Genomic DNA, 12033 nt, shown 5'->3' with positions numbered 1-12033 from the left:
AGCAAATGCACTCGACAAATGACTTTTGAATGAATGGATGAATAAATAAATGAGTGGAAACAGCACCTACCCTGGTAAGTGGTTCATAAGCTAACCGGCTGGAGTATGAACCAGGAGACGAATGAGATACAAATTCCAGAAAGGAAGGAAATGTAGTTTGCAGACTAGTCTGCATAATCAGCACTATAAATATGCTATTTTTGTGGTAATGATGAGTTGTCTGTAAACTTTTTAAAAAATAATTACCTGTCCATTTGTCAAAAGGAAAAGTAAGTTTATCTGTACTATTGTAAGGACATCGAGTCTACTAATTAAACATCCCTACTGCATGCAGGCTTTCAAAACTCAACAGACCAGAGAGGGCAGATAGTGAAAGGAATTTGATGAGGCTAAAATGAAGGAGGCTAGGTTATAATCTTGAGTTGTTGATAGACGGATACAAATTGATATAGATTCTTAGAGCCCCCTGTGAGCTTTAGTTGTCATGATTTTCTGCTGGTTTAGAGATTCTTTTCCACTATATTAGTAATAATATAGAAATTATTCAGTGACATAAGACAATTATATTTTACAAATTTTAGATTGGTTGTTGTTAAGAAATTCCTTCCAGGTAGCTCTGGGGCAGGACAAAATGTCTCCTGAATTACCTATATATAGATAGCATGAAAGCAGATGAAGTATTGCTTAGGATTTATAACCAGACTAAGACCTTATTTCTAGATCCTATCCAGACCCTAATTCCTCGTTTTAAACTTCTATTTGTTTAAATTTGTTTTCTCTAAGGAAGAAAAAAACCCAATCATATCTGAATAACAGAATTAATCATGAAATAGCTTAATGAAAGAATGTCCCCAAACCACAAGGGAAAATATCAGTAGTTACCTTTGTTATCTGATTTTTCCTAACTTGGAGATCAAGCATGTTTTTTAAGGGGCAAGTGTGTTTGCTTTGGACTTGAGGTGAATGTGTGACCAGACTCCTGTTTCTGCTCTTTCGCACTTCCTACTGTCAGGTTAATGGACAAGTGTTTAACAAGAATCTTCAAGCAAACCGTATGTTCTACTCTCATAGCCAGAAGACAAGATATTAGAGCCTTCAGACTGCCAAAGAAGGGGAAGTCAGGAAAAATTAGAGAGGAAGAGTGGCCAGATTCAGAATGGCTTAGGTCAGTTTGACTCATGGCCCGTTACTTTAACCCCCAAGTGAAAAGGCAGCAGACCAACCTGAATGTAAAAGAATTCTAGTTCCAACTGTAGAAACTGAAAGAAAATACTGGTATTTGAAACAGGAAGGGCAGACTTTGCTATCTTATTTTGTTCCTTTATAATACATTTGTTAGTATGTCTTGTCTTTGTTTTCTGTGTATTATAACCCTTCCAACATTTGCTGTCTAATCTCATTACCAGAGCTCTCCCTTAAAAACCAATACAAAAATAAATCAGGAATCTTTGGCTTCTATTTCTTATGGATAAAAGCAAATTTTGTAAGGAACTTGTTGATTCATTGCAAACTTCCAGGCATATCTGCAGACAGAAATCAAGTTCCACAGTCTTTTGTATATGATTTGTCTCTTTTGCCTAATTGTGTGTGTCAATAAGTTTATATAGGTGTATATAGGTTTATATAGGTGTGCACGCACACACACACACATACACACACACACACACCCCTCTAGACAGCCCTCAGTGATCCAACTTAAAACTAGTCAGATTCACTCTCTTTCTGTTTTTTTTTTTTCTGAGTACATTGAGAGTGTTCGTTAGAACCAGGCTGTTATTTAGAGTATGTAAATATCAGAATATTTATTTGAATATAAATGCTGTAATCCAAGAACATGTGCTACAGTAGGAGTATTGAATAAATTAACTAGATAACTCCTATTAGGAAATAACCTTTCTCCTAATTGTATACATATAAAGAACTCATTACTACTGTCCTCCTGTGGACATGTCCACATCACCGGAGACACAATTTCAGCTTGAAATAAATGGACCTTTTGTCAGAAACATGAATGTTGAGATATAGGACCTTGGAGACTAGGGTGTGAACTGTTCTCTGACCCCGACAGCTGTGGACATAGTCTTGTAAGTCATTAAAAAAATAAGTAATGAAAACTTCTATTTGTTGCAGTGAATCTGCATTGATCTTACTTAACCCACAGTATTGACATAACTCCTCCTTTCTCTATTCTTTGCCATATTACTCAGCAAATTAAGAAAAATATTTGCTTATAGCAAATATTCTTGGAGTTCTCAGAGCAGAAACACAACTAAAGTGGTACAAGGAAGGTTGGGGCATTGGGCATGAATCAGAAGAAGCAAGTGTTTGCTCTCCTGTGTGAGGGGAGATCCTGATGCAGATCTAGGAATTTCACCAACTCTAATTCACTCATCACCTTAATGAAGAGAAAGGGGAGAAAATTTATTGTGGTTTTCTGTGGCTATTTTTTGCCTCCCTTTCTCTTCATTCTCAATTTGAGCTTTCAAAAGCAATGTCACTGGATTCCCTGGACAGAAAATCTCAAGAAGAAAGGAAGGGAAACCAGAGAAAAACACCTTTTGTGGGATTCGGGAAGATCCATGAGCCCCATCCAATTTTTGTTCATTCTCTAATTTATTTTAAATATATGGCTCTCATTTCTTTCCCTCATCAACTTAAGTGAGAGTTAAGACAATCACAAGTTATTCCCCTTCTCTGAGTGAACAGCTTTCCCTATGGAAGAGGTAGCCCTGACCACTGTATTCATTTCATACTCCTTCTGAATTAGCAAAAAAGATAAAGGTCACCATACACTCACATCGAAAAAGGACAAGAGTCTAAAAGAGCAAACTAATTGGCTGGAGGAAAACTAGCAAGACCGTGACCACCCAGGTTGCTTTGGCAGAGAGGGGAGCATTTTTCCTGTGGGTGCCAAGTGGAGGGGGCCACAATCACGTGCAGAGTGTGACTACAGCCTAACCTTTGAATGCTGCTTACGTTCTCTGGTTCGACATGGCGTTTTCTCTTCAGCCCTCTGCACTAAACACTTCCAGTTCTTTGGCACCGGTGTTTCCATTTGCAAAAATTGTGTAACTCTATCTAAAAGCTGTCTTTCCAAGGCTTTGTCTTGCTGTGTGGTGAAAGGATAAAAGAAAATTCACATCAGGAAGCCAAAAAGAAAGTCTTTAGAATCAACAGACTGAAGTGAAAATAGTATTCAGGGTGAGCTTGCACGAGAGCCTGTTTTATGAAGCAACACAGAGCTTTTTTGTGTGTTCATAACTCCACAACAGACAGGTGTGCACTGATCTTATACTTTGGAGGCCCTGATATATTCCCCCAGATACTCAGTGGTGCCATAGACCAGTACTTCTGAGGGCTACAAAAGGAAAGAGATTGAATCTCTATTAACTATTTGCAAGTCTGTTTTATAGAATTATAGTTTTCACTATAGAAAAGATAGATAGATGCCATTGAATCACTGGAAATCCAAGAAGAGGCCTCTCTTTTAGCTTTGAAAATCAAAGGCTTCTCTTCTGGAGGGAAGTGTTGAATTCACAAACTCGATGGAAGTTATAATTTATCACTAGACAGATAAAAGGTCCTCTGGTGGGGACCTCTTTTAGAACTGGCAGTTCACATAAGCAGTAGCTTCTATTTCCTAAACTGAATTTGTCATTCCACTGTATCGTTTTGACCACAGGTGCTTTTATTCAGTGAATTGATTGATTAGTATGTGTAAGGACTTAGCAGTAGAATAAATGCTGCCTAGTGACCACTAAGTGCTAAGTATTTGATCTCCTGTGTGAGTTATTCAGACCAGCTGCTTCTCCTTTCTTAATTAATTGCCTTGAAGCCATTTTGTTGTTCACATATTTGCGAAGAAAGGAAAGAAGGTATAACTGTACAATCACTTTGTAATTCATTACATTGCTTAAGTTTAATGGTAAAGAAACAAAAAGTAGGGAGCTAGCATAAACTCTTACATTATCCACCAATTTCACACACCTATACTCTTGTCCTATTTGAAGGGAAGTTAATAGAATTTAGTATTTTTGCTATGAGTTCTCATGATAAACATTGTACACAAAAGAGCTTCCTTTCTTATGCAGATCAAGGTAAAATTCTGATCAAATGCCTCCAAAAAATTCCAAATTCATTACAAAAAAATTTCTTTGAGCAGTGGAAATAATCTAGTTTGGTCTAACCAGAAGACAACATGGATAGTACTTTCTAAAAAAAAAAAAAGATAAAGAATATTTTTATAATAAATAAAATAACTTTGATATAGCTTTGATATAGGTACAGACATCCTGGCTTTTAAGCCCTCATATCTATTCGAATTTAGTGGACTGTAGATTTTGAAAATGTGTTCATCCACTGAAAATGTGCTATAAATTTACTTTAAGAAGCTATGCCTTATCACTGAGATGTCAAAAACATTATCTCTTAAAACCAAAAAACCAAAAACATTATCTCTTATAAGTAAATTTTGGCATATTTTATTTACTGTGATAATAATTAAAATAATAGTGTCTAATTATCATAATGGAAACCTTACAAGCAGTTTTAAAAACATTAGCCATATGAAAGAGAGCCAGAAAATATATATTAACTCAAACTTATTGATCAGCCTTTTCCTTTCCCTCCTTCATCTGTTTTTACTTCTCTTGCTGGCTTTATTGCCAGGGTAAACTATCTATTACCAGAATTACCATTTTAATGTAATAGAAAATAATTTAAATAATCATCTAATTGCATTTACCATTTAGTTCTATAACAAGTGAATCTAAGCCCCAATATAAAATATAACGATTCCATAGTCATTTTAATGGAAGGGGAGAGGGGTGAGAGAAAGAGAAAAAGAGACAGAAGGAGACAGAGAGATTGAGTACATAATGTTTTGCATTTCCTTTATAATGTTTATATTAGGGCTACTGTCTAATTTCCATTGTTGAGACTCAGTGATTATTTTGTTGTTATATTTTTAAAAGAATGTATGCAATTTTGAAAAAGAAAAGCAAAGCTGGAGGCATCACAATTCTGGATAAAGCTGTAGTGATCAAGACAGTATGGTACTGGTATAAAAACAGACACACAGATCAATGGAACAGAATAGAAAACCCAGAAATGGACCCACAACTATATGGTCAACTCATCTTTGAGAAAGCAAGAAAAAATATCCAATGGAAAAAGTCTCTTCCACAAAGGTATTGGAAAAACTGGACAGCAACATGCAGAAGAATGAAACTGGACCACTTTCTTACATCACACACAAGAATATATTCAAAATGGATGAAACACCTAAATATAAGACAGGAAACTATCAAAATCCTTGAGGAGAACAGAGGCAGCAACCTCTTTGACATCAGCCATAGCAACTTCTTACTAGATATGTCTGGGATGCAAGGGAAACAAAAGCAAACATGAATGTTGGGACCTCATTAAGGTAAAAGGCTTCTGCACAGCAGAAAGATAAAGGGTTAGTATCCAAAATCTATAAAGAACTTATCGAACTCAACACCTAAAAACCAAATAATCCAGTTAAGGCATGGGCAGAAGACATGAATAGACACTTTTCCAAAGAAGACATCCAGATGGCTAAAGACACATGAAAAGATGCTCAGTTTCATTCATCATCAGGGAAATACAAATCAAAACCACAACGAGATACCATCTCATACCTTCAGAATGGCTAAAATTAACAACACAAGAAACAACAGATGTTGGCGAAGATGTGGAGAAAAGGGAGCCCCGTTACACTGTTGGTGGCAATACAAACTGGTGCAACCATCCTGGGAAACAATATGGAGGTTTCTCAAAAAGTTAAAAATAGAACCACCCTATGATCCAGCAATTATACTACTAGATATTTACCTAAAAGATACAAAAATACTGATTCGAAGGGACAAATGCATCCAGATGTTTTTAGCAGCATTATCAACAAGAGCCAAACTATGAAAAAAGCCCAAATTTCCATCAACTGATGAATGGATAAAGAAGTTGTAGTAGACATATATAATGGAATATTACTCAGCCATAAAAAAAGAATGAAATCTTGCCATTTGCAACAACATGGATGAAGCTAGAGTGTATCATGCTAACTGAATTAAGTGAATCAGAGAAAGACACATACCATATATGATTTCACACATATGTGGATTTTCAGAAATGAAGCAGATGAATATGGTGGGGGTGGGGGAAAGAAAGAGGCAAACCATAAAACGGACTGTAAACTATAAAGAACAAACAGGGAGGCTGGAAAGAAGGTGGGGGGGATGGGTTAAATGGGTGATGGGCATTAAGGAGGACACTTGTAATGAGCACTGGGTGTTGTATGTAAGTGATGAATGACTAAATTCTATTCCCGAAACTAATATTATACTGTATGTTAACTAAATGGAATTTAAGTAAAGACTTGAAAATAAATGAATGAATGTATGAATAAATCAATAGATAGATGAATGAATGAATGAATGAATGAGGCTCTTCTTCCCAATAAGGCCAGCTGGGAGAAAGTAGAGAATATAATTTATATAAATTATAAATTAATAAATTAATAAATTAATAAATTTATTAATAAATTTAATATTATAAATTAATATAATTTTATTAATAAAATTAATAAAAATGTGCCTTGTTTCAAAGCCTTAATGTGTACATTACCCACAGAAATTTCTCAGAAGCTGAATGGTGTATTTATTTATATCAAACTGAGAAGGAGGACCTTGCTCAAAGCAAGGAGGACCTTGCTCAAAGTATACTAACTTGCTTTCTGGTACTTATCACAGAAACTTTTTATAAGTCCTTTTTAAAAAGATAACATAGAAATTACAAATTTACAGCATAACTTCAAAAGTACTAACTTTAGACAGAGGGCTGGAAGGAAAAATTCATATTGCTGTAAATATTTTAGAAGTATTTTGGGAGCATGTTGGCATTTGTAAGATGTAAGAGTGGCCCAGACTGGTTAGATTATGCATCCATGTAGTTGTTGCTTCAAATAAAGGGAAAATGAAGAAGAACTGTCTAATTGGGATGTGACAAGTTGTTAACACATGGTCCCATTGGAAGAAGCAATCCAAGGAGCATTTACTACCTCTTTGGAATTTACTGCCTCAAGAGAGTAACTCTGCATGATTTCTTTCTTTATTCTTTATAAAGATCATGGGAATCATTATGGAATTAAATTTTAGTGCCTCTTTTAACCTTTGATGTTTTATGATGCACATAAACTTTTAAGCTTGCTTCAAACGTTTGAAAATCATCCAGAGGAAAAAAGACATCCTGATACATGGAGGTGGTGAAATCTAACAGGCATTTAATCTTTTTTAGTCCTTTCAAAGTCTTTGAATTAGGTATCATTTCTATTTTCCAAAGAAACTGAGTTTCAAAGGGGTTTAACTTATTTGGTAATTGGCAAAGTCAGGGTCTGAGCCCAGATCTCTGATTTCAAGGCTGGGATTACTGATTGCTCCTCAAGAACTAGGTCTTTGGAGCTGTTTTAAAAAGAGTTCGGAAAGCTCACATGGGAGATGATTTGAGTAACTTCACTTGTTACTCCAGTATGTTAAGCAGTCCATTACTGTCATTAAAGTCTTTTTTTTTTTACTGTCATTAATGTCTTAGCATCTAGTTATTTGGTTTTTTTTTTGAGGGATCAGAGACATATCTAGACTTGAAAGGTCACAAGTGAGATGAGACTTAAAATAACTGTAGAAGTGCTCATGCCTGAAATGCTACCTGCTTCTGGAACATGTGACTCATCAGCATGAAAAGTTTGAAAGATTTCTTTCACAAATGATAAGACATAACAATGACTAAGACTGCTGGGAAATGGGAAGGAACAAGGTGTTTGAAAATGGATGGTTGTGCCCTGTTTCTTATTTGAGATAAAGACTGGCCTCAGTGAACTTTTAAAAATTTCACAGAAGAGTTTACCATTGAGTCATAGCTCATCCAGATGCTCTAAGACAGGCCCACACTTCCCATTTAAGAACAAATATAAACCCTTATCCTTATTTACATGAAATCTGGAGACTTAATGTCCCAAACTCTAAGCCTAGATATTTGACAAACAGTTTAGACAAGAATCTAAAGTTAACCAGATGCAAATTTCTGCCAAGCCCTTACTATATAGCACAAGGGAGCTAGATCACAACTCTGACATAAGCACACATGAAATTGAAGGTAGTAAATCAAGTTTCGAAATAATTACTTGTCCGGCAACACAATGCTATAGCAAGGGTGGGGGAGGAGAAAAAGAAACCCTACGTCTGATCCTGGTGGTGCCACCAACTGCAGCTTAATTTCTGGCAAGTTATTTAACTTGTATGAATCCATTTCTGCACAGATGCAATGAGAGTGCTGAATTACTCCCACTCCAGCCCTAATATTGTGAGTTGTCATTCATCCGCATCTTAGGTAACCTTCCCCTGAAATTTATGTGTACTGTCTTAGTACCCACCTCTCTAAATTGATTGGTACCTTTTGTATGAGAACTCGACGAAAATCTTTTAGCATTTTTTTTTACTTGCTCCTTTTTAGGATTATTTGGGAGCTTGCATTGTCCTCACTGCTTCCATTGCATCCATCAGCGGGTCTTCCAATTCTGGATTGGTGGGCTTGGGTCTTCTGTATGCACTTACGGTAGGTATGGATGAAAATGTCTCTTTTCATGTGGTGTTGGAGGTGCTTTCTATAGTCATCGTCAGTTCTTATCCATGGATTTAGAGGAGCAGTTTGAAATTCATAATGAAATGACATCTTGCAAATAATGGTAGGATGGGGCACAAGCTCAGCATTTTAGGACAGTGTGGATTAAGTTCTTATACTGTGAGTCAGTTTTTAGAAACTGCTCAAACTCTATGGTGAGAGCACTCCCGAGGTGTGAAATCCCTGTCCTAAGTCATTGACAACCCATTCTGAGAAACTAAAATGAATATGAATATAAATGAGAGAAGTACAAACAGGTAATACAACTTGTGCAGGGAAGCAGGGGACAGTTTACACAACACTGACATTTGAGGACACTTGAAGAAGAGTGGACACTTTCTTTGCCTGCTTTATCCCATGATACCCTCCCTGGTCTCTGATATCTTGCAGCACTTATAAGTCATAGCACATGATGTACACTAACTGTCCAAGTCATCCTATCCTAAAATATCCAGTGATTACAAAGATTGCTACTTTATTTTAAACGTGTTAACTTTTTTGTCACCTGACACAGATAACCAATTATTTGAATTGGGTTGTGAGGAACTTGGCTGACCTGGAGGTCCAAATGGGGGCAGTGAAGAAAGTGAACAGTTTCTTAACTATGGAGTCTGAGAACTATGAAGGCACCATGGGTATTGTTCTGAATATTATTTTGTTTCACTTAAGTGTTTATTTTATATAAATGATAGTTGTGTGTCAGACACTGTCTTTTTTGCTTTTGTTTTCCACTTTAATATCCAGAGAATCCCTTCTCATCTTGACTTTGCTTTATAAGGTATACCTGAAATAATATGACTACTTAGGCCTGAAAAGTTTTGGATACAACCAGAATCCAAATAGATATTATTTAGTAATATTTAAAGAGAATTATAAAAAGTATTTGGACTTTATTACATTAGTTACCAGCCTAAACTATGAACTATTGTGTTTTCTTTCTCAAGATCAATTTAACTTAGATGTCAAGAAACTTGGATCTTAAAACTACTCACTGAGATTCTCAGCTTTGCTAGAATAAAATTGGCAGGAAATTCAATACTGAAGACGGAATGATCTTTCTTAATTTCATGCTTAAAATGCATTCTTCTGCCTAAATACTTCAATAGCTATCCAGATCTTCAAGGACAGAACCCAGATAAGTTAAGCTAAGATCACTAGACTCCTCATTAGTCGATCCTTACCCACCTACCCTAGTCTCATCTCTCATCATCTATCTACACACCTTTTACTCTGGCCATACCAACATACTATGGTTTCTTTCTATGGTTTTCTTTTTATCTTTTTTTCTCTTTATATATATTTGAAACAAATTTCACCACCCCTTATCCTTGTAAGACTCATCTCAGCCACCATCTCCTCTGGAAACCCTCCCGGAACTCTCAGGTTACCACCATCTGTGCTCCCAGAGCACCTTGGGTTGGCCTCCATCACTGACTCTCCTTGCAGTGTTGCAGACACCAACTTACTTGTATGCTTCCCCCAGGACACAGTGAGCACCATGAGGTGTGTCTTTCATCTCCATATTTCCAGCACATTGCACAATACCTCTCACATTTTAAGTACTCAGATGTTTCATGACTGACTGACTGAACAAAGGAATGAATAACTATCTTAAAGAGAATCAAATTATGGAATGCAGAAAAGACATGAGATAGTTCATGCTCCAAAACAAACACAAAATAACTATTTTGAAAGTTCTTAATCAATAGGCCTTTACTCTGAATGTAATTTTAATTTTAAAAAGACATAGCATTTGGTTCAGTATTACTTTAAATTTACCAAAAAAGTATATGTTTGTATGTATAAATGTATATCAGTATGCGTATGTTTCTTTCTGTCACTCTCTCCTTCCTTTTCTCTTTCTCTCTGTCCCTTTCTCCCTCCCTCCATTCCACTCTCTCTTCCTCTCTCTCTGACTTCCCCTACTCCACCCTCACCCCCCAGACCCTTCTCAAGTTCCAGAACATTGGCCACAGGAAGGGGAGATCAAGATTCATGATCTGTGTGTCAGATACGAAAATAATCTGAAACCTGTTCTTAAACACGTCAAGGCTTACATCAAACCTGGGCAAAAGGTATGGAATTCATTACCATTTGTTTCATACAAAACCTTTGATGGAGCCATTTTATCACTACCTAAGCTCTTCAGACATCCAGCCAAGTACATTCTCACTGGGCTCATGTAACACTCCTGGTACTTTACAGATCAAATTATCTACATAAAAGAGAGGGGAGATAGGATCAGGATAAAATACATGTTCTCTAAGTTATATTGCCATTCATTAGTCTCCCACGAAGATCAGGGAAATCAACAATACATGTGTATTTCCAAATTTTTGGCTTCTGGCTCAAAGCCATATTGGACATCCCCTTGAGAAATTTTGCATTTGTACTAGCTCTAGTCCCAAAATGGTTTGTTTTAGTTACTTTAAAAAGAGAAAATGTGCAGAAAAAAATTGAATCAGTCTTGTTTGTTATAATATCATCACTTCTAAGATAAAGTTGAATACTTATTAGACCAACAATACACTAAACACAAAAATTAAGCCATAAAGGAAAAACAACACAACCACATACACATCAAAAGAGCTAGAATGAAGTCATTGAAGATTGGTGAGGATTCTATGTTTTCATCTTAATGATAATACATAAAGGAGCCCTAAGAAAAGAATAATGATTTATTATAACTATTTAAATAGAAATGCAGTTTCACCATGGTATCTTGTCTAAATTAAAACTACTTTTGCCCATTTTCTGTGTCCTCTTCTCTTTGGGTGACATTTGCTTTTTTAGGTGGGCATATGTGGCCGAACTGGCAGTGGGAAATCATCATTATCTCTGGCTTTCTTCAGAATGGTTGATATATTTGATGGTAAGTTACTAACTCAGTTTTTTTTTCATGACTATATGGTGATTTTCCTTAAAAAAATGCAACATCAACTTACCTAATCCTGCAGAAATAATAAACGAATATTTATAAGGACTTTGTGTCCTGCAACCCATGGCTTGAGGTTGATAAACACTCTAGAAGTAAAGAATGAACATAGAATTGCTAATAAAATTATTAGCCTTGAACTCAACTCTAGAGACTGTTGTTGAAGAATTCTAATAAACTGGTAAAACGAAAACAGTACCATCCATTTTGAACAGCAGTAGATTCAGGTGGCATTTTAAGAGAAAGGAATAGGGGAAACTAAAAATATATCCATTCCCATCAAAGGAAGAAAATGCAAGGAGATAAGTAATCTACATTATTAATTTTGCTGCATGACTCTTACTATCATCTTAGTAACATGGTTTAATGATGTTGAACATTTTGGAGGCAGCAAAGCTGCAAAC

At 35.9% G+C, this 12033-nt stretch overlaps 1 protein-coding gene and 1 long non-coding RNA gene across 9 annotated transcripts in view; one reads left to right on the top strand and one right to left on the bottom strand.

Moving 5' to 3' along the window:
• Window positions 1-12033, bottom strand: part of LOC128316366 (uncharacterized) — a 119913-nt gene that overhangs the window by 76753 nt on the left and 31127 nt on the right. The window lies entirely within an intron of this gene.
• Window positions 1-12033, top strand: part of ABCC9 (ATP binding cassette subfamily C member 9) — a 130179-nt gene that overhangs the window by 103247 nt on the left and 14899 nt on the right. For all 7 annotated transcript variants that reach the window (XM_027035706.2, XM_053225977.1, XM_053225978.1 and 4 more), the window contains 4 exons: window positions 8527-8628; window positions 9209-9329; window positions 10639-10769; window positions 11488-11566. In XM_027035706.2, coding sequence (XP_026891507.1) covers window positions 8527-8628; window positions 9209-9329; window positions 10639-10769; window positions 11488-11566 — 433 coding nt within the window. The remainder of the gene's footprint in view (window positions 1-8526; window positions 8629-9208; window positions 9330-10638; window positions 10770-11487; window positions 11567-12033) is intronic.

The sequence above is a fragment of the Acinonyx jubatus genome, chromosome B4 (assembly GCF_027475565.1).
Source record: "Acinonyx jubatus isolate Ajub_Pintada_27869175 chromosome B4, VMU_Ajub_asm_v1.0, whole genome shotgun sequence".
Taxonomy (NCBI): Eukaryota; Metazoa; Chordata; class Mammalia; order Carnivora; family Felidae; genus Acinonyx; species Acinonyx jubatus.
The sequence above is the reverse complement of the archived record's forward strand: the minus strand, read 5'-3'. Positions and strand labels throughout refer to the sequence as shown.